The sequence below is a fragment of the Schistocerca nitens genome, chromosome 6 (genome assembly GCF_023898315.1).
Source record: "Schistocerca nitens isolate TAMUIC-IGC-003100 chromosome 6, iqSchNite1.1, whole genome shotgun sequence".
NCBI lineage: Eukaryota > Metazoa > Arthropoda > Insecta > Orthoptera > Acrididae > Schistocerca > Schistocerca nitens.
The window spans coordinates 645,409,537-645,433,601 of NC_064619.1; the positions used below are offsets into that span (position 1 = coordinate 645,409,537).

The following is a 24,065-nucleotide window of genomic DNA, read 5'->3' on the forward strand; positions in this document are numbered from 1 at the left end:
TTCCCCTCTCTCCTCCCTGATGAAGGAACATTTGTTCTGAAAGCTAGGAACGTAAATTTTCGGTTCTGTTTTTTGTGTATCTATTGGCTGTACTGAGCTGAGGTAAGTACTGGCCAGCCCCTCTATCTCTTTGTTAGTATTTGTTTCACATCTTTATATGAGATTTTCCATTAATCACTTACTGACATCTCTGACTTGCAGTTTGTAACATTTTCAACAGTTAATATTTTGTGAGATTTGAAACTTCTAGTGCATGAATTGTCCCCTGAAGCTATGGAAGAGCTGGCAGATGCTAATAACTTTCGGTTTTTTCTTAAATTTAATGAACAACTAATGTTTTGCAGTCATTATTGTAATTTCTGACTCTTAAATATTTCTAAGCAGGTGTTTCGCCAGTAACATCAAATATATGGCTTTGCTAAGCATTTTCAAACTGTGTTAATTGCATAGAGAAGCTTTTTGGGCCAAATGTTTATATAATGTTAAATGCTTTCCTGCAGCAATTTTTTTAATGAAGCTGCCCATTGTCATGAACAAAGTTTTGTATCTTAAAATATCAATTGCACACCAGATAAATATTTACTAGCTTTGTAGTCATTGAAATAAAAAGTTCAACCAGCATGAAAGAATACTATGCACAATGATGTAGCATACTAGCCAAAGTATTCAGTATTTATGTAGTATTTACTTTTAGTAAATTGGGTTATGATATATATATATATATATATATATATATATATATATATATATATATAGTGAGATATACCAATAGCTACATAGGAAAAAAAGCAGCAACACAGCATTAAAAACAAAGTTCATGTTTGATGAATTCTGTGGTCACATGAGTTAATTTTAATCATGTTGCAAAATTGAAAAGTTTTAGTTTATTTACTGAGTAATGTTACAAAATTGAAAATATTTGTTTGTTTACCTTATTTGGTGCTGACTGCATACCATGAAATGGCAGATTTTCATAAAATGCCTTGTCCCCATCTGGCTGAAGAAGGCCATCACCTAAAGATGAGGTCAAGTCAGGCTTTGATTTATCTTTGGTAGCTGATGGATTTGGGCCTAAAAAAATATGTTATGCATCTGTATATAGCGTAACAATGCTGAATAATTTAATATATGCAGCAGACACTTATATTTTAGTCTAGAATAATCGACAACTGTAATGAAATAAACATGCTTTGTAAAAGATAAGTGAATATGACTGATAATTTCACTTTCCAGAAAGTTAAAGACTGGGAAAGATGTCGACATATATCTCCAGATTAGCTGCAGTGGACAAGTAACAGTAGTAGTACCAGCTTCAAGAACATTAATGGGTAATGAATGCACGAATAGACAGGTGGGAGAATCATGACCATGACACTCAAAAGGAAAGACGCCATTACGTTACCTACAGTTCTTCAGGTACAGATAAACACAATGAGGGAGGAATAGTCCATCTCCAAACAAATTACAAGAATTTCAGGAATGTAATGACTGATTTGTGTTGACTTAGGTAACACAAAGAGAAGAAAATTATAGCTGAATCTGAAATTTAGAATCTAGTAATATCACAAATTAAGAAAAAGGAAGAAAACCTAATCTTCCTACAACCTACACATGGAGTCTTAGTACATGAAGAATGACACTAATCAGAGGCACACAAAAATTATTGGATTTGAATATATTTTCTAAGTCAGTACACAGGACACATTTGAAATATATAACAAATTGCAAAAAAGATGAATGTCCTCACCTTTTTCAAATAATCTACTGAAGATTACAAATTTATTCATTGCTTGATTTTCATAGAACATTAATAGCTTAATTATATATATGAGTAAATTACTTTGATAATATCAGTCTTAATTTGAACACCTACAGAATGAACACGATAGCACCCCACTGCATTTCAGCTGGTGGGAAATGCCTTTAAAATTGGGGCAGATGGCAAACAGATCCAATCTCAGAAATTACAATTCACACACACCATGTGTAGTGCCTTAAGGGAACAAATTGCAAGTCATTCTTCTAGATATTTATTCCAAGATATTCTGTAAACGCAAAATCTAAGCAATTATATTAAGGGACAAGTACAAAAGGCAGTGTGTAAAATAGGTTAGTCACTAACCTAACATGACAAAACATTCTACAAAAAAGACACGCAACATGAAGAATTGGCAGACTGTTGTAAATCAAACTTATTTATGCACTATCTGAACTTCAAATTTGTTCTTGATGAATGGGTCATTCTTTTGAAACTTCCCTGTCATTATTCAGTCCTTGCATCTCCTAGGAATTTATAAAAAGAAACTTAAGTAGTGACTGCAGCTAAATACCTATGAAATGTAGGCATTTGTGCCTAAAAGAAAAGAAAAAAAAATCTACAGAAATGCAATGGTATAATTGTATGGTAAGGGGGTATGAAAGAATTATCATGAGAATTGAATTTCTGACTATGTTAGTTCAAAAAATAAATTTGGTAAAGAAAGTGAAATTACTGGAGACTGATTTAAAGCCCTTTCAAGAGAAAGGATAAAACAGCTGGTGTTAATGAACTGAAAGTAAAAGAGATATAAAGAACAAAGAAAAATGAGTGCAAAAGAAAGAATACTCAATAAGGAAAGGAGGTAGCGGACAGCAAAAAGATGGGATGCACCAAGGTGAGAGTAATTTAAATGTGTAGAGTACTGTCCATATAATTTGGAGCTCCATGGGTGGTAACTTCCACAAGTGCCAACAACTCATTGTGGACCAAGCATTCACATTACGTGTTATGCAAGATACCAAATAATAGCCTATACCTTCATATTCCAGTAGTAGAATTTCACGTAAGTCTTTCGCAAAGGACATTTAGATAAAATACAAGAGTGCACCTGTATTTGACTCAGTATTGTCATAATAGTTCTTTTCCAATACTGTATGCCCCACCAATTTTTTGCTGTAACTGTTGCAAATTTTCAAAATAGTTGTTTGTTTGCAAATTCCTTTCAGATTTTGATCGTTCAGTTCCAAATGGAGGCCTAGTTATGAGGGGCATTCAATAAGTAATGCAACATATTTATTTTCTTGGCCAATTTCGACTGAAAAAATTCAGAATTTGTTGTGGGACATCATGGAATATACCTGCTGCAACCCCTATAGTTTCATGAAGTTCCGATAGATGGTGGTGGTGGTGGTGGTGGTGGTGGTGTGTTGGGGCTTATGGGCGCTCAACATCGAGGTCATCAGCGCCCTGACACACATTAATAGGAACGAATGTGGACAGACCTAAGAAAACTAAAGCACACACTCAAAGAAAGCAGGAAAAGAAGGAAAATGCTACATAAGAAAGTAAAACCTAAGGAAAGGGGAAACATAGCAACAAGAATGTCACAGGAAATTGTTATTGGCTGGCCACTTACATAAAATATTGGCGAGCTTGTCACACAGTGAGCAAATTAAAATCCTCTCCCTAAAATCTTTGTAAAAACATTTGACAGGGCACCGAACTTTAAAACTTTAACCACATTCATCCGAGTGTTGCCTAAAAGAGATGGCAGGTCCGCTGGATGTCAGTATTATAAGTAGCCTGGAATCTGTAATGGAGGTGCATTGAAAGCAGAGAGTTGTCATTGAGTTTTTTTTCCTGGAAAAAAAGAACATCACAGATATTCATAGACCTGCAGAAAGTCTACAGAGGCCTGGTAGTGAACAAAAGCATGGTGAATCATTGGGCGAGGCATCTGTCATCATCACAACAAGGTTCCTAAACCTGTTTGATCTCCTGCAATGTTGGAACGTGTGGGCACTCTCATTCGAGGTGATTGACGGATCACAATCAAAAACTCACTGCTCAATTAGACATCTCTGTTGGTAGTGCTGACACACTTATCCACCAGCTGGTGTACTCAAAAATGTGTGCTCATTGGGTTCCTCACTGCATAACAGATGACTATAAAGAGCAACTAAAGAACCAACTGTGTGAAATTACTTGTGCGTTATGAGGCTGATCATAACAATTTTTGATGAACATAGCCACAGGTGTTGAAATGTGAGTTCATCACTTCAAACCAGAAACAAAACAGCAATCCATGGATTGCCACCACACCACCTCCCCTCCAAAGACAAACTTCAAAGCTGCACCCTCAGCTGGTATAGTCATGGTGACAGTCTCCTGGGAATCTGAAGGTGTTATTCTGTTTGATGTCCTCCGTCATGTACAACAATCAACTCTGAAGTATATTGCTACCCTCATGATATTGAAGAAATAATTTCAGCAAGTTCATCGTCACAAAAATGCAAATGAACTTATCCTTCTCCATGACAACGCAAGGCTTCACACAAGTTTCCGCACCCAGGAGGAGCTCACAAAACTTGGATGGACTGTTCTTTCTCATCCACCCTACAAGCCCAGACCTCTCACCTAATGGCTTCTATCTATCTAGCCCAATGAAGGATGCACTCCATGGGAAGCAGTACGTGGATGATGAGGAGTTTAATGATGCAGCAAGACATTGTCTGTGACATCTACCAGTAGAGCGGTACCATGTAGGCAAATAAGGCCCTCTCAGTAAGGTGACATAAGGTTGTCGCATTGAATAGAGATTAAGTTGAAAAATAGGGTTTCATAGCCAAAAGAGTGGGGAGTATCATGGTGTATCGGAATCCTGAATAAAACCAACCTGCTTTCAGAGAAAAAAGTGTTGCATTACTTATTTAGTGCCCCTGGTGCATACATAGGATACAAAATTTTAACAAATTGTCTCTTCTATTGGTCAATATATAAAATAGAAGTAGGAAATATCCAAGAAAACCAATATTGATATGTTTTCAAATCCAATAATTCTTTCTTGGGAACTGAATGTACCTGAACTATCAATTTTTATAATTCTTCCAGTTATTGTGGGCAATTGACAAGTAAATTCTGCTGATTATGTGTCTTTTTTATAATTTTATAATCCTTTTCTGAATAACTGCTCTGTGTGTGCAAAATGAGATTAAGCCACTCTCATTTCCTGGAACTCAATATAAAATCAATAGAATTAAGGACAAAAAGCATAAAACATGAAACTTGGACAAAATGTAACAGATTTTGAAAAACTGTGACAATAAACAAGAACAAGTCAAAAATTTATATGATTAACCATACTTAACACACCTCTACAGCAACTACATGCCAGCTGCAACATACAGTTTTCAGCCATGTGTTTAACTTCCAATGTATTAATGCTATGATGAGATGATAAGATAACTCAGGAAGAATGCTGTGGTCTTATAACTAACAATTTAAGTATTTTGTATTGCAGGATTTTGGAAGAATATTGGTAATGAAAACATGATTTCAGTAGGGTAATACAACTCTCAATGACATTTTGCCATAGAATAACACAGGGGAAAAACTATAACAAAAAAGAAGGAAATACCACATTCTTATGGAAATTTACATTCAGAAATGAATGAGACAGTACCTATGGAAACTCCAGGTTGGAATATCAAAACTATTAGGAAAAGGATAGATTGCTATTCACCATAAAGATGACCTGTTGAGTTGCAGATAGGCACAACGAAAAAACTGTTAAAACATTATAGCATTTGGGCAACGCCTTCTTTAGCAAAGAAAACACACGAAAGCTATAGTGTGTAACAGTCTTTTTGTTGTGCTTGTCTGCAACTCATCAGCTCATTTTTAAGGTGAGTAGCAGTTTATCCTTGTCCTAATATTGAGACAGTACCCAGCTAGTTTCAGCTACAGATTGTATTGTATTGTACGGAACTGGGGACCCAGAAATGACAGACAGGCTTCGTCCCTGCTGTAGCTCGCAGTGGTACACAACCCAACAACAGGCTACAGCAGTCCACTCATCCCATCACCGCCCCACACCAAACCCAGGGTTATTTTGCAGTTCGGCCCCCAGTGGACTCCCGTCCCCTCCCCCCCTAACCCCCCCACCCCCACAACCAAGGAACGTCTCACACCAGACAAGTGTAACCCAATGCTTGCGTGGTAGAGTAATTATGGTGTAAGCGTACGTGGAAAAAGTGTTTGCACAGCAATAGCCAACATAGTGTAACTGAGGCGGAATAAGGGGAACCAGCCCACATTCGCCGAGGTAGATGGAAAAACACCTTAAAAACCATCCACAGACTGGCCGGCACACCGGACCTAGACACTAACCTGCCGGGCAGATTCGTGCCTACCTGCCTGCAAAACAGTGCGTTAGACTGCACGGCTAACTAGGTGGGCTTCAGCTACAGATGCTTTAATCTTAAGAAAAGTACAATCAACATTTCAGAAAAGTAGGGCAAACTTTAGAAAATGAACAGTTTTAACATAATGATATGTTACTGAAACATTCTGGGTAGAACACCAATAATGGAAGCAGTAATCATAACCACTCACCATATAGTTGAGTCATTGAGCAAGGCACTTAAACATGAGCAACAACATTGCTTAATTTGTGAAGAAACACAGTACATGGAAAGGATAGATTGCTACTCACCACATAGAGGAGGTGTTGAGTGCAGACAGGCACAATGAAAAAAGTAGACACACGTTCAGACAGTGGGCTAAGTCCTTCATCAGAGACAGAAAAAGCACATACATTCACACAAGCATAATTTACATGCATATGCCTTTGACCTCTCTGGGTGTTACGGCCTGACTGTGGCTGCATCTGAGGTAAGCAGCAATCTTTGCTGGGACAGAGAGGGCATGAGTAGTGGGGTACAGAAGAGGCATGAGGCAGGGAGGGAGGGGGAGGGGGAGGGATAGCAGGGAATGGTGGTAGAAGATGTAAACTCATGTTAGTGGCAAGAATCTAGATGGTACAGCCTCTGGAGCAGTCACTGAAGTCAAGCACTATCCCCTTCCCTCGTACTCCCAAAGGCAGCACAAGCATCTTCCCTCATCTTTACCCTGTTATTCTTGCCCTTACCCACACCATGTCTCTTCTGTGCCCCCACTACCCAATTCAGAAAAATTTCTTTTTTTTGTATGAAAGTGTGTGTGTTTCCTATGTCTGGTGAAGGACTTTCTCTGTTAGTTGAATATATCTAGAATTCTTTTTCCTTTCATTGTGTCTGTTGTCTCTGATGCAAAGCCTCCTCTGTATTGTTGTTACTCCATACTGCATTTTCCATTGCTAATATAAAATACACATACATGGTTACAATGTGCCAACTGATTACAGTTCTGGTACTGCAGTCCTTCTTGGGTAAGGGGTTCTAAAGTGGCCATTAAGGTGAAGCATGTTCTGCCACTTGGAGCCTTTGGAAACAATTTGGCAGAAGCAATTCATTTGGGTGGACAAATGGATCATGATTATTCCCATATACACAAGATCATGCAATAATCACATAACTATTTCCAAAGGTGGCAATGCCTATGACATGGGAGGACATGTCTGTGACTGGACTGGAATATGATGTGCTGCGAGGATGCAAAGGACAGATCTTGCATCAGAATCTTGTCAAAAGAGGTTGGGAGTATGTGTGGCAAAATGATGGGCCAAGATATTAAACAGATTGGATGAATTGTGAAATACCACTTTGGGACAGGTGAAATGGATTATGTTAGGGATGTTCCTAATTTTCTCCCATACTATCCCCACTTGTTCCTTCAGTTCATCATGTACTATATGCACCCTGCCCATACCAGGATGAGCACACCAGTGCCACAATGCTAGTTCATTATCTTGCTACATCTACATCCTAACTGCAGTTACTCTTCCCCCATTCCTTCATCACGTCATCTCACCCCCTCCACCTGACACAATCGCTCACATCAGTCAGCTGGCAAAACTTAAGTCAGCCAGAACACTATAGCCATGCTTCTGTATTGTTTGTTACATTAATTATCTCCACAACTTCGGCAACATTTTCTGCATTGTTTATGTGCCCGTTGACTACTCAATCCAACAATACATGAGTTGTTACCTTGACTTCCCATTACTTTAACACGAGAAATTGTATGTATAGTGGAAAAGAGAGCTTCTGTGAAATTTTTATTTCTTCTCTACATTTCATTCCACACATATGACCAATCAAAGGGCCATGTTGTAGTGTGCACGAGCTTGATTTTAATGAAAGCTAGGGATGATAACATGTTTATCGGTAATCGGTTGTTAGTGGAACTACATTAATGATGATATCTATCTAAAAGCTGTATAGCACAACTAGCAAACTATTTATATGTAGTATGAGTCAGTGGAAACATACACTCCTGGAAATTGAAATAAGAACACCGTGAATTCATTGTCCCAGGAAGGGGAAACTTTATTGACACATTCCTGGGGTCAGATACATCACATGATCACACTGACAGAACCACAGGCACATAGGCAACAGAGCATGCACAATGTCGGCACTAGTACAGTGTATATCCACCTTTCGCAGCAATGCAGGCTGCTATTCTCCCATGGAGACGATCGTAGAGATGCTGGATGTAGTCCTGTGGAACGGCTTGCCATGCCATTTCCACCTGGCGCCTCAGTTGGACCAGCATTCGTGCTGGACATGCAGACCGCGTGAGACGACGCTTCATCCAGTCCCAAACATGCTCAATGGGGGACAGATCCGGAGATCTTGCTGGCCAGGGTAGTTGACTTACACCTTCTAGAGCACATTGGGTGGCACAGGATACATGCGGACGTGCATTGTCCTGTTGGAACAGCAAGTCCCCTTGCCGGTCTAGGAATGGTAGAACGATGGGTTCGATGACGGTTTGGATGTACCGTGCACTATTCAGTGTCCCCTCGACGATCACCAGTGGTGTACGGCCAGTGTAGGAGATCGCTCCCCACACCATGATGCCGGGTGTTGGCCCTGTGTGCCTCGGTCGTATGCAGTACTGATTGTGGCGCTCACCTGCACGGCGCCAAACACGCATACGACCATCATTGGCACCAAGGCAGAAGCGACTCTCATCGCTGAAGATGACACGTCTCCATTCGTCCCTCCATTCACGCCTGTCGCGACACCACTGGAGGCGGGCTGCACGATGTTGGGGCGTGAGCGAAAGACGGCCTAATGGTGTGCGGGACCGTAGCCCAGCTTCATGGAGATGGTTGCGAATGGTCCTCGCCGATACCCCAGGAGCAACAGTGTCCCTAATTTGCTGGGAAGTGGTGGTGTGGTCCCCTACGGCACTGCGTAGGATCCTACGGTCTTGGCGTGCATCCGTGCGTCGCTGCGGTCCGGTCCCAGGTCGACGGGCACGTGCACCTTCCGCCGACCACTGGCGACAACACCGATGTACTGTGGAGACCTCACGCCCCACGTGTTGAGCAATTCGGCGGTACGTCCACCCGGCCTCCCGCATGCCCACTATACGCCCTCGCTCAAAGTCCGTCAACTGCACATACGGTTCACGTCCACGCTGTCGCGGCATGCTACCAGTGTTAAAGACTGCGATGGAGCTCCGTATGCCACGGCAAACTGGCTGACACTGACGGCGGCGGTGCACAAATGCTGCGCAGCTAGCGCCATTCGACGGCCAACACCGCGGTTCCTGGTGTGTCCGCTGTGCCGTGCGTGTGATCATTGCTTGTACAGCCCTCTCGCAGTGTCCGGAGCAAGTATGATGGGTCTGACACACCGGTGTCAATGTGTTCTTTTTTCCATTTCCAGGAGTGTATTTCTTTCTTTTTACTGAAGAAACTGTTTTAATGATTGGATAGATTGTTGCTCACTGTAAAGACGATCCATTGAGTTGCAACAGGACACAATAAAAAGGCTGTTACACATTGTGGCTTTCAGTGAAAGCTTTCTTCCACAAAGGACACACACACATACATTCACACAAGCAATTACACCTCACGTACACATGACTGCTACCACCAGCAGCTGTGACCGGAATTTCAGTTGGAGCTGGTGGTGGTAGCAGACGTGTGTGAGGTGTGCTTGCTTGTGTGAATGTGTGTGTGTTTTGTGCCTGCCTGCAACTCAATGAGTCACTGTTACAGTGCGTAGCAATCTATCCTTTTCTTCATTGTTGATATTGCAACCTGGAACTTCCATTATTTGTTTCAAGGACTGAATAGTGTTGTGTCAGCAGTTTCCAAACTTTTTTGCTGTAGATACTTCAAGAAGAAATTTTACTTTAGATAATTATACTTTTTGTAAACATGATTGGAATAACAGTCATCTCAATGTGAAATTTTAAAGTTAAAAATTAAAACAGTTTTGATTGCATAAAAATGTTTATTAAAATGGTAATCAGTCTATCTGCAGACTCTCTTCAGGCAATTCTATGATGGTGGAAGGTAGAGCTGGGGAACAGTTCAGGCACAGCCTGTTGAAAGACATATCATTTAACATGTATGGCTTTGTTTTGTTTTCAGTTTTTATTTCTTCCAGTCACTCACAGTGCTGAAGAATTTTAGTAAGAGATGTTCATAACTATTTATAACTTACTGTCATGTGGTGATACAACAGTTATTCAGTTTCAGTTCTTCATACTCCACAGAACAATTGTTGTTCCTCTTTCAGCAAACGGTACCTGCTCTGTTCATCACCTCTACCTGCCACCATTAGTTAATAGCCTGAAGATGATCGGCAAACAGCTGAAACTGGTCACCATTGGAATAGATATTATTATGTGACCAAAACTGTTTTGATTTTTAACTTTAAAATTATACTTTAGCTGACTATTAGGATTCCACAACATGGTTGCTGACAGTTAAAACTACACATAATGCTGGTCTTTTGCTACCTTGTAACTCTGTTTTCAATTTGATCTTGGACTTTTTGCTGTATGACTGTTTCTGAACTAAAGTAGTTTCTTGAAGAAGAGCAGGCTAATAAAATGTGCTCAGTGGTCTCATGAACAGGGGAATACAAGCTGGTGCCTGAGTTAGCAACATTGCTCCCTTAGGCCAGTAGAATAGTCAGAAAGAAGGAAAGAAAGTAATGAGGAAGACAGAAAGAAGCGTGAGGGACAGAAAGAGTCAGGAGATGATGATTGACAGAAAAACTATCATTTAACAGTTGTTACTTGGTTTCGTTTTCAGTTTTTATTTATTCCTATCATTCACAGCGCTGAGGAATTTTCATAGGAATTGTTGGTAATGGTTTATCATTTACTGTCACAAGGTGATATAACAGTTATTCAGTTTCAGTGCTTCATACTCTGTAGCATAGACTATGGTCTTCAGTCATGCACAGTCAGTTTCCTACTAGTTTTACAGCTGCTAAAACTACTGACCTGATCCAGGTTTTTTTCGTTTCCGTGATACGCTGTAGTTGATTGGGCCTTCTAACTTCTTGAAAGTCACCACTATAAGCATAAAATAAAATACAAACCATGCAAAACACAAGCATAAAATAGTAAGAGCTTAAAAATCATAAATTACAAACAAGCTGTTACTAAGAGTAACTGAAAAGTAGTAAGTACAACTACTCATTAGTCAACAAAAAGTGCAATGAAGTTAGAAATTATTATAATAATACACAAAAATCATAAGACAAGCACTTTTTTTCTGCTTGAAAATAACAAAGAAGTGATGATGGACAGAAGCACTTACCTCCTGATTTTCCATGAAAGATGCCAGGTAATGTATCACAATGGTATTTTGTACCATCATTCACAAACATTTGTCTTATTTTGTTTGCTCTACTGTGTTGGTTAGTGTCATCATGGCGTAGGCTACTTAAACTAACTGCACGTCTCTGTTTCAGTTTGCGCGTACACTTCTTTGTACGCTCCTTCCTTGCTGCTAAGTTTTTTGGCATAGTATTACTTGAGTAAGGTAGATTGTAATTTGGAGTGTTAGAGCTAGCAGCACTGTCATGTGTAGTTTGATGCAATCTTCCAAAATTCAAACTATGCGATCCGTTCACATGCACTAGGACCCCTGGACGTAGTGGCCACTTGTGGACTGGGCGTGCTGGGTTCTGAGATGGTGTTACACTTGCGTTGCCATCTGGGCTGTATCACAATATACAAGGAAAAAGTGCTAGCACAACTCTCAGCATTTAATGCATATTATTCATTTTATGCATGCAGTCACAATGTTAAGCATCAACACATATTCTAAATGGTATCAGTCATGCTTGTTAAAAGGGAAACAAGCTTTTGATTGGTGATGGGAAATAGATAAGCTCAGCATAACTGTTTAACAATTTGACCACTGAAAATAATCTCTTTTATATACCATGTAACATTTAGATTCTTAATGGATTCTACATCTGTGTCTATATGGTATAAATTACTGTACACCGAATGGCAAGGAATACTCCTTATTGTGGCACATATTACAGTTTCTCCTCACTTCAAGATGGATGGACTATGCAATTAATGATTATTTATACTTCTCTGCACCTGCTGGAAGCTGAAGGATGTTTCCTGATCTGTCACAGAAACCTGCTTTTTGAAATTCTGAAATAGATTCTCACAGCATTATGGGCATTGTTCTTCTTGCATCTAGAAGGTCAGGTTTTTGAGTAATTCTGAGACAGTTTTTTGTGAGTCAGACAAATTCATGATTAATCATATTGCCCTTCTTTTTATGTGATGAACATCTGCACAGATACTCTGGACTGAAGATCACACAGTGCTTAGCAATGCACAATATTTGACTCCTACTCATTCTGACAACTTCCCTTTCATCTTTATCTCCTTTTATCTTCACAACAAATCCTGGAGTCTAAGTGAGCAGCCTCTCCATTCTACCTCTCCTGCAACCTATTCCTCTTTACTAAAAAAAAAAAGAACTATACGCCCCAAAAGTTAGGACAGTTTCTTGCACTTTTATATGTGCCTGTCATCAATATTAACAATTTATATTTTATAATTTTCACCAGTGAATTTTGCTTTTGATGTACAGAGTGATTATAATTAAAGTTCCAGTTTCAAAATGCTGTAAAAATGATCCACTGCTCAGAATGATGTCAAATTGCAATGGAAAAAGTTATGGGATAAAAAAAGGAACACTAGCAATGTACAATTTTTCTACTGGATAGCCACTGCAAGCAGCAGAATAAAAGATGTGCAGTAATGGATGTTCCTCAGTTTGCATCAGTGATGCTCAGACTGACTGTCTCAATACAGGATTACATGGTGCTAATAAAGCTCTTTTACAAGAAAAGTGACTGTGGACCAGTAGCTCTGCAAATTTCTGGACACTCAAAGGTCTGGAAAAAGCTGTTGGACTGATGTCTGCCAGGAGTCTGGGTAAAATGATTACAAAATTTGAAAAGACAAGCTCTTCTGAAGTAAAATGTGACAGAGGGAGGAAAATAATTGATCCAACGTCAGCAGAAAATGTCACTACAGCTTTTCAGGAGGGATTGAGTGTTGGTGTGCACCCATGCAGTGCATGGGGAATTGCTCAAACTTTGGATATGCCTGTGAGCATGGCACATAAAATTCTATGAAACGTCCTGCATTACTACTGATACAAAATTACCTATGTTCAGAAGTTGCTTCATGCTGACCTGCCAGCAAGACAAACATTTACTCTAGAATTTTTTGCTCACCTGAAGGTGGACGGTGAATGGACACCGAACACTCTGTGTACAGACAAAGCCCACTTTCATCTCCAAGGACAGGTCAATAAACAGAATTGCAGAATATGGAGAATTTAAAATCCACCCGCAAATCTACTAGTACCCCTTCATTCTGCAAAGGTAACTGTTTGGTGTGCATTGACAGTATCGTTTATTGCAGGGTCATATATTTTGAGAAAATGGATCCTGTGTACCCTGTTACCTGTACTGTCACTGGTGAACTCTATGAGATGCTTTTGCACACTGATGTAATTCCAACCCTTCAACAGCATGCATTTGTGCTTAGGGTCATTTTTATGCAGGGCAATGCTCTTCTACACACTGCACTGCCAATGGAAACAGTGCTGCAGAGGCATTTTGGAAATGATGGAATTATCAGCCATCATTTCTCCATAGCCTGGCCATCCAGATCATCTGATATCAATCTGTGTGACCTCTGACTGTTGGGTTATCTGCAAGATGATGTGTTCTATGCTCTGATTACAAACATAGCTGAATGGAAGGCAAGCACTGCACAATGCATGATAAATGTGACTCCTGAAACACACCAAACTGTATGAGGAAGATACTGTTTCACGATTTCAAATTGTGGGCAGAAAATGGTGGACAGCATATTGAACATGTCTTGCACCAGTCTCACAACAATGAAAAACCTATTTCATTGCTGCCGTTCGTGTGGTTTTTGGTGTCAGGACAATTAAAAATCCATTTCATTCTTACCTTTTATGTAGTTTTTGGAGTCAGGACAATTAAGAATCAATGTCATTGTTGCTTTTTATGTGGTTTTTGGTCTCAGAACAGTTTAAAACCAATGTGGTACGATCTTGAAGTGGTGGGTGGATTATTAACAGTGCCACAATTGTTGAACGTCAAACTTGTGCAAACATGCACATCAGACAGTACGGTTAAGTTTCATGTGCAAATCACACCATAGCTTCCAGATTGCAATTCATCTATCATTTGTACCCAAACCCATTTACATTATGACACTTACAATGCCATCTAGTGGGAAAATTTTTGTTTATTTATTTGCTTTTGTTTCCATATCATTTCCTCATTCTTCCATACTATTTTCCCCTGAAATCTGATATAATTCTGCACAGTGTCTTTTTTCTTTTCCCTTTTTTTAAAAAAATAATGTAAAAGGTACTACATAAAATAAATTCTACAGATTCTGCAATGAATAAAATTAAGTTCAACAGAAGTAAGGAAACTGATTGTCACTGCATCTACAACTTAATATGAATTTTGGCACACATCTGGGTTCAGTGGCTGACCCAGCTCAAAGCCTTAATCAACACAGCAACACCCTGCCACATATGAAAGAAATTTCATCTCTGTTCTCTCTATCACATCCATTCTAGGGATGTCAATCATGCTGCACTAGTGGGAGACTGTCCAGTGTAGAAGGTAAGGGAAAAATATGACAAGTAGGAGCATTGTATCAGTTTGTGGAATATGTCTGGATAACATGCACCTGGAAGAACACTACTACAAAAGGCAGGGACTGGTCTAAATATCAGTTTGGCACATAGTTGTAGCCTGTTTGCAGTGTTTATTCCTTACATTCCTCAACAAGATTTATACTGTCTCAACTTGCACTGTCAGAGTGGTAAAGTGGAAATACTTCCATCGGTTGTAAATACAAAACTTGCTAATCAAACCTTGCATTGTAAACATTAATAACACCCCCCCCCCCCCCCCTCTTTCCACCCAACCCTGCAGATGAACGTTAAGTATGTCACAACACCATTTAAATCAATTACTGCTTTATCATGAAGGAACAAGGTGTCACATAAAATTAACATATCTTCTAAAGAGTATGTGCAACTTCTACTAGATGATTCTGTACTTGTGTCAGAGCTCAAATAGTTTGGAACCTCATAAATGTGACATAAAATGTTATAGTGATCGAGTTTTGGTCAGTGTTACTTTAAAAACAGTAAACTAATGCTAACAACTGTTCGTTCTTCTTGTTATCAAAACTCCCCATCCCCTTCTTAGATTTTCAACTTTTTGGTTTAATTTCACTACAGCTACCCTCCCCCTCCCCAACCTTTTCTGTCTCTCTAGTATGTATTTCTACCACATTTTTAACTGAAATGCCAATTTCTGGGTTACATCTGCATATCGTAAACTGTGGTTTGAGCTTTCAATTGCCCTTCCCTTGATCATAAAGCCTCTGCATCTAAATTTCTTCTATATAACCCATGTACAGCACATGGTTGAGGGAATATTGCTTTGTTTCCTGTACTAATAATGAATGCAATAAATTAAAAATGATTGCATGTCCGTCTTTACAAATGCCCTCAAACAGATTTTGATGAATAAACATCATCTTCCTTCTGATATTTCCATTTGCATTCCTTGACCATCTTTGCAACATTCTCATACTAAATTACTGGCTGGTTGCAATTGTTGTAGCACAATTTCCCTTTATCCAACAACAGCAAAATTTAATAGCATGCCTCAGGATCACTTTGATCTCTTCCTTCTGAGGACAGTAGCCGAGAATGAGACACAAGTCCTACAGAATTCTCTCAACAAGTCAAAAATCTTCCATTTCTCATCATGATTTCCAACCACTTCATGTAATTATTTTTTTTATATTTAATTGATGATGCTCTTCACCATCACAACAGCTCTTCATGGGACTTTATGATAAAAAATCCATCTGATTCTTTGCCCATAACTTTACATTCCTATAATTAAGCTTTCCATTTTCCTTTCCACAGTGACATTCTCTCCTGTTATACACACAATGCTTTCAGGATTTACTTTTCTTCTGAGATTTCAGTTTCTCACCTACAGAATAGCATCACTTTACCATTAATAACAATCCCTTATCTTGGTTTTTAGCTTTTCTCAACCTGAATTTAATATTTTGTCCCAATGCCATTAGTTACCACTATCTACTAATTTCATATCATCACACACTGAGGTACATCAAATTTTGTCTCTATTTATGCAGGAGGGTGTACAAAAATTCTAACAATCACAGAATCGCCATTTCAAAAGTGTCATGTACTTTTATAAAGAGTGTAACAAACTGGTATGGCCAAACTTCCAGGAAACATTCCTGACACAGAGGAATAAATTGTGCTATGTGGACAAAGGTCTGGCAATGCTTTATTTCTATGTTAGAGCTCATTTTTTACTCCTTTTCATCATCACATTAATCAAGGGAAACAGTTAGAATCAGAACATACCAGCATTACATGAAATGCTTTCTATTATGAAATGTTCCAAACATCCTCTTAGTTACATTTGGTTACAGGCTAAGCTGCATTCTATGTGGGCATGATAAACAATAAGCTGTCTGTCTGCATGAATGGCCACTGACAAACTGTGGCCAAGTGGACCACCTGGTTACGGAGCACGCTGCCAGACATGACAGCCTTCATTTCAATGACTGCTTCACAGCCTGTGCCGTATGGCTACTTCCCACCAACATCAGCTTTTCTGAATTGTACAAGTGGGAACTTTTCCTGCAATATATCCTACATTCCTATAAGCCTCCTGTCCTCAATCTTCATTAGTCATTGTCCTCACCCATACAGCCTCCCTGTTCCCATTTCAGCACTATACAGCCCTCATTCCACCATCACACCCAGTCCATTTACATTTATTCTTTTCCACCGCTCCCCCCTCCAGCCTTCTGTCTAACCTCCCAACTGCACTTAGTAGCCCTATCCTCTCTCCACTTCGTCCCTGCATGCCTCCAGTGGCACTGCATTGTCTGCCACCCTTACCCTACTATCCCCCCCCCCCCCTCCCTGTCCCAGCCTCCATCAATTGCCACTCCCATCATGCACTGGTGCTGCTGCTTGCAGTGTGCTCCAGTTGCCTGAGACTGCAGTCGTGTGTGTGTGTGTGTGTGTGTGTGTGTGTGTGTGTGTGTCCTCTACTTCTGATGAAGGCCTTATGTGCCAAAAGCTTTCCTTGTGACCATATTTTTGTTATGCCTATCTCTTCAGCATCTTCACTATATGGTGAGTGGCAACTTTCCTTTTCATAATATTGTTACATTTTGTTATATTGTACAGTAACTTGTAATTCTTAGATTCACTGTCAGTGTTTGTTGTTCCATTGAAACAAAGGGAATGTTGAAATATGATTCACTTCCTTGCTTGTGCTGACATGTGACTAACCTCATTGCTCCATTAGCATCAAGCACATTGCATTACCTGTTAAGTGTTCATCATGGACTGTGCAAGCATATAGCATGAACTGTTCAATTGTTCATCACAGACTGGGTTTCCAGTATGGTATAACGGAAGTATATTAAGACGCGGAGTTCCTATTTTGAACATTTCATTTAGGAAAGTGTTTCATACTGTGCTGATATGGTCTTTTCCTGTATGTTTCCCACGACTGATGTGTTGAAGACTTGTAGAAACTAAGCTCTAACATGGAAATAAAGCATTTAAAGACGAAGGTCCATATAATATATTTTCTTTCTCTATATGTGCAGAATGTTTCTTGAAAGTTTGGCCATACCTTTTTGTTACACCCTGTACATGTCAATCAGTAGTACCATACTAATATTTCTTCTCTGAGGTAAGTATTGGCCAGCAATTCTGTTTCACAATTTTTTACTATAGTGTTCAACAATCAGGACATGTCCTTTTAATTGAAGTTGTACAATACCTATAATTACATAAGAAATGTTTTAAGGTTTCCTCATTTCCATAACTAAAGAACTGCAAAATTGTTCTAACATTTACTGCTATGCTGAGCTTCAGTGTTGGGAGAGGAATACAGTGTGATATCACTGCAAGAAGAAGAAGAAGAAGAAGAAGTGACTACATTCATTACTGTAAAGCAGCAGGACTCCCACATTACATAGAAACAGACATTTATTCATATAATCAGAAAGTGAAGAAGAAAAGGGTATTCCTTTATTTGAGGTTTTTAAAAAAATGTTTATAATGATTTTGTCAGAAGACTTCTTTTGGGTATCTACACATGATGATTATTCTAAATTTCACAAAATTGGCCTAGATGTATTCATTAGGTGTTGCGGATGATTAGGTACGCTTGCAGTCTGGACTCCCAACAAAACTGTGATACCGAGACAAGTTGTATGTGTGTAGCAATTAGGAGACGTGTGAGGAACATTTTCTTGATGCAGCCAAGCAAATATGCAATGATGAGCATTGTCAGTAGTGGAATCATGAAATAAGGTTTGACAAAAGGAGCACCATGGTTCAAGATACAAGTTTCTGAGATACCATAATTGGGGAATCTGACAAGATTAGGGAGTTGAATCTAATAAACAGGCATAAGTGCTTCACATTAAGTGAATCTTGTGATTTTGGGTGGTCATCTGCTCTGTGAGAGTTGGAAAATGCCATGGATGCAAGTACTACAAAGAATGGCTCCGTCAGCATTGCAAAACATATGCACTACAGGAAGGGTTGTTGCCAGAAACAAGCACTGGACTGGAATACAAATATTTTCACACTAACAACAAGCCTTATAGTCTGGTTTGAGTCCAGATAATGGGAATATCAAAACACATCACACACAGTATTTGACAAAGATAGCAAGGGCAATTACTAAAACGTTTTTCAACTATGGAAAGACTTACTAAGCTACGTTTATGACCAGTAATAAAAAATCTAAATTAATTTTTACGTAAGGTAAAGCTGTCCTCGAATTGAAGGGTGGTTTGAATACTGCACTGTTACACTGGATATGGTCCTATTGAAAGTGGTATGTCCCTGCCTTTACCCAACCTTCGAACTGACATTCCTGTCAGCTACAGAAAGACCTACAATTTAATATGGGCTATGAATTATAGCACAACTTTACTTTTTTCACATTAATCAAATCATTGCAGAGATGAAAGAAATGATAAGTGACAGGGAAGAAAATCATTGCCAGAGGTGAGACATGTGATACATGACAGAAAAAGAGTCCTGGGACTGACAGGAATGAAGCCAAGGCCTTTGGATTAGAGACTGACATTTACTCTTTTAGCCACTCAACAGAACTAAATGAACTTAGCCAAACATATTATTAAAAATAACAGGTTACTTTAATTACTGACATTTCTGTTAATTGCGAGTCTAAATTACTGTTAGAAATACAATGGATCTCTAAATTTGTAGCAACATTCTCCATTCAGTATCTTGGCTTTCAGCATTCAAATTTTCCTTTCTATAATTGACATGTTAGAAGGCTTAAATATATATTCATAAGTTTATGACTGAATGCAGATGGCAAGGAGCTCTGTTTGTCAAATATTGTCCTAAATGTCATTTTGTGGATGTTGTCTAACGTCAGTTAACAAGGAAAGCACTGATACTGGACATGTTACGGTAAATGCAATTCACTGGTGCACACATAATGCAGTGAATTATTTCAAAACACCATTTTTTGACTGTTTTGTTACCTTCCTATCATTAGGTTTGAGACTTACTCTGAGAGAGGTTTATTAACGATATAACTTTCTAAAATAATGAAAAAAATAGCATAGCATTTTTTTAAAAAAATTTAGTTTCTTTTATTATGTGAAGAAATGATGTGTAATTCATACACATATTTTACAAGGCTTCATGGGATTCAGAATGATTAATGTAGTTGCTATATATAATAATGATACTGTTAGCAGATCAATCACACCTGTAGATGGCAATCAATTGCTGCAACCAACAGTGTGAACACTGTAAATTTTAAACAATCTTGAGGTAATAAATTATTACTTAAGCAAAGCCTTCATGAAGAAACTGTCATTCAGCTGAACCAAAATAGTCCAAGGGGGTAGAATTTTACTCAGTTTCCTCTCTTTGCAAATGATATTTTTACTTCAAGGAGGCATTAAGTTAAGAGATGAGATTTACACAGTTAGACCTACAAATTTATAGTTAATGAGAAAAAGGGCCACATTCAGGATGCAGTAGTAAGTCAGATTATAAAACTGTTATAACTACTATGACAATCATAAGATCTTTCCATTGCAGGGTACAATTTCATATTTTCAGACAAATAATTTAATCCAATGCTAAAATGCTGACAATACATCCAAATCTTTATCCATGCTGGTGTTTCATATAATCAAACAGGAATTACTTTTCTTTTATTGCAGTATTACCTACACCAGCAAAAGAGATCAATCAGCATGATCACAAAAACATTTGATTCCTACACAATTGGGCTGAACCAGGTGAATATATCTGAAAACTGCTTAACAATCGCAGACACCAAATTAATGACAAAGTGCTCCATAACATAGCCTTCGCTTGACTGAAGGAATGGTTACAAGCAACAGGTATACAGTTATGCATTTTGTAGAAATATGAATTTTTGGAAACCATACCACATGGTTCACGGACTACATTAAACTGTACACTCCCCCCCCCCCCCTCCCCCTCCCACAACTGGCAGGTTGTCAGTTCAATGGTCAAAAGGTGGCAAGAATGTATATCCAATGGAACCATTTTAGCAAAGCACTGTGTTGTTCAAATCAACCTTCAGATGGAGGACAAGTTTAACTTTTTCATCACAGCTACAAAAAATAAATTTTCAGGCTTTGGAATATCAAGAGACAGAAAATCCTTAAATTATCTAAGAAACAATAAACAGTTGTTTGACCTACAAGTAACATATATTACAGAACTCATATCACTTTAAATAGGATTAAGAAGGGCTTGTAATTCCCCGTCATTTGACATGATCCATTCTGGATTAAATAAACTGTAAAGAGAGGATACAATGATGGCTAATAAAATGAAGTACATACATAGGGATTTCAGAAAGTAAGTTATACATGTCATGCCACATAATATCATTGTAAATCAAGAGTGTTGAACTGTCAGAAGAGTATTCATGTTCTGGGGTTCGTGCAAAAACAGTGCTTTTGTGGTATGGATAAGGTTCATCACAGTGTGCGACTGAAATGACACAGCGACTGCAAATGTACTCCGAAGTTTATATATGTGAGACAATACCATTTTTGTAGGTAAAATGTTTAAATTACACACAGATTCACCAAGGAATTCTGGCACTATATAGACCAAATGCAGTGTTGTGCCCAGCCATAATGAAATGGTGCCAACAATTTGACCACTCTGCAAAGACTTGGGCGATGGTGATTTACATCTACATCTGTACTCTCCAAACCACCATGAGGTGCATGGCAGAGGGTACATCCCATTGTACCAGTTATTAGGGTTTCACATATGGAACGCAGGAAGAATGTTTCTATGAATGTCTCTGTGCATGCAGTGATCATTCTAATCTTATCCTCACGATCCCCTATGTGAGCACACATGAGTGAGTGGTAAGCAATCTCTTTTGTAGACCGATTGCACTTCCCCAGTGTTGTATCAGTCAACTGAAGTCTACCCACTGCTTTACCCACCACTGAACCTATGTGATCATTCTATTTTATATCCCTAAAAAATGTTACACCCCCAGGTATTTGTATGAGTTGGCTGATTCCAACAGTGACTCACTGATATTATAGTCGTAGGATACTACATTTGTTCTGTTTTGTGAAGTGCAAAATTTTACATTTATGCAGCTTCTCTCAGATATTACTTCATTATAGATAACTGCATCACCTGCAAAAAACCTGATTTTACCAATAATATTGCCTGCAAGATCATTGATAAAGCCACATGGGATTAGCCGAGTGGTCTAAGGCGCTGCAGTCATGGACTGTGCAGCTGGTCCAGGCGGAGGTTCGAGTCCTCCCTCGGGCATGGGTGTGTGTGTTTGTCCTTAGTATAATTTAGGTTAAGTAGTGTGCAAGCTTAGGGACTGATGACCTTAGCAGTTAAGTCCCATAAGATTTCACACATATTTGAACATTTTTTTTCATTGATACACAACACGAACAGCAAGGTTTTCTGGGGTGCACCTGAAGTTACTTCTACATCTGACGATGACTCTTGATCCCAGGTAACATTCTATGTCATCCCTACCAAAATGTCCTCAATCCAGCAACAAATTTCACTTCATACCCATCTGATCAACCTACTGACAATATGTGTTGGTGTGGTACTGAGTCATACGCTTCTCAGAAATTAAGAAACACTGCTTCTACCTTGTTGCCTTGATCCAAACTTTTCAACATGTCATCTGAGGAAAGTACGAGTTGGGTTTCACTTGATTGATGTTTACAAAATCCATGCTGACTGGCATCGAGGAGGTTGTCCTGTTCAAGATACCTCATTATGTTTGAGCTCAGAATGTGTTCTAAGATTCTACAACAAATTGATGTCAGGGACATTGGACGGTAGTTTTGTGGATCACTTTTACTATCCTTCTTGTAGGCAGGTGTGACCTGCACTTGTGCCAATAACTGAGCATGGTTTTTTGTTTGAGGGATCTATGCTAGATTATAGTTAGAAGAGAGAAGAACTCAGCAACAAATTCAGTATAGAATCTCACAGGGACACCATCGGCGCCTGGAGCTTTGTACAGTTTTAATGATTTTAGCTGTTTCTCAAAACCACTGACACTAATGCTTATTTTATCCATCTTTCCAGTGGTACAAGGATTAATTTGTAGCATTTGTCCTGGATGGCCAATGGCTGTGCCACAATGGTCACATCAATTCCTGTCAGATCACTGAAGTTAAGCACTGTTGGGCTGGGCTAGCACTTGGATGGGTGACCATCCAGTCTGCCAAGCATTGTTGGCAAGCAGGTTGCACTCAGCCCTTGTGAGGCAAACTGGGGAGCTACTTGATTGAGAAGTAGTAGTACTCGTCTCATAAACTGACATACGGCTAGGAGAGCCGTGTGCTTAGCATGTGACCCTCCATATCCATATCCATATCCAGTGTAATCTGTGGGCTGAGGATGGCACTGCGGCTGGTCGGCACCACTGGGCCTTTGTGGCCTGTTAGGGAGGAGTTTAGCTTATTTTAGTTTTAATTTTCCTGGAGTTTCCTTTGTAAAGGAACATTTGAAAACAGAGTTAAGCATTTCAGCTTTTGCTTTACTGCACTCAAATTCAGTTCCTGCCTCATTTGCTAGGGACTGGACACTAACTTTGGTGCCAATAACAGCCTTTAAATACAACCAGAATTTATTTGAGTTCTGAAAAAGGTCACTTCTGCTACAGTAGTTACTGAAGGCATCACACATTGCTCTTTTGACAGTCAAACACGTTTCATTCAGTATCTACCTATGGCCCTACACTTTGTTTTACACCAAGTACGCAGTAATCTCTGTTTCTTTAGAAGTTTCTTTGCAATGACTTTGTGCTATGGAGGTTCCCTCATACTGTGAACTGTTCTACTGGGTACATATCTATCCAGTGTGTTGTCAACCATCCTTTGAAACTTGTGTCATAGTTCCTGTATTTGCTCCTAACCTGTGTTGAAAATCTCGAGTTCCCCATTGAAATATGACATTATTGAATTTTTATCTAGTTTATCAAACATATATATCTTTTCTTGATTTAGTTGTACTTTGTACTTTGGTAATCATTGTCGCAACAACTGCATCATGGTCACTGATATCAATTTCGATGTGGAAATCCTCAAGGCATCAGGTCTATTTGTTGCCATTAGATCCAATATTTTTCTGTGATGAGTTTGGTTCCTAACTATCTCTTCTAGGTAGTTT

General features: G+C 39.1%; 1 protein-coding gene across 11 annotated transcripts in view; it reads right to left on the reverse strand.

Moving 5' to 3' along the window:
* Positions 1-24,065, reverse strand: part of LOC126262390 (hemicentin-1) — a 1,144,740-nt gene that overhangs the window by 51,711 nt on the left and 1,068,964 nt on the right. For 5 of the 11 annotated variants that reach the window (XR_007546724.1, XM_049958994.1, XM_049958997.1 and 2 more), the window contains exons 16-18: positions 11,496-11,899; positions 11,177-11,248; positions 932-1,071 (exon numbers count right to left, since the gene is read on the reverse strand). Coding sequence is in view for 5 of the 11 variants with exons in the window: in XM_049958994.1 (XP_049814951.1) it covers positions 932-1,071; positions 11,177-11,248; positions 11,496-11,899 (616 nt within the window). In the remaining 6 variants the exon portion in view is untranslated. Of the gene's footprint in view, positions 1-931; positions 1,072-11,176; positions 11,249-11,495; positions 11,900-24,065 lie in introns of those variants that run through there. The other 6 variants (XR_007546725.1, XR_007546726.1, XR_007546728.1 and 3 more) reach the window with 2 other exon arrangements.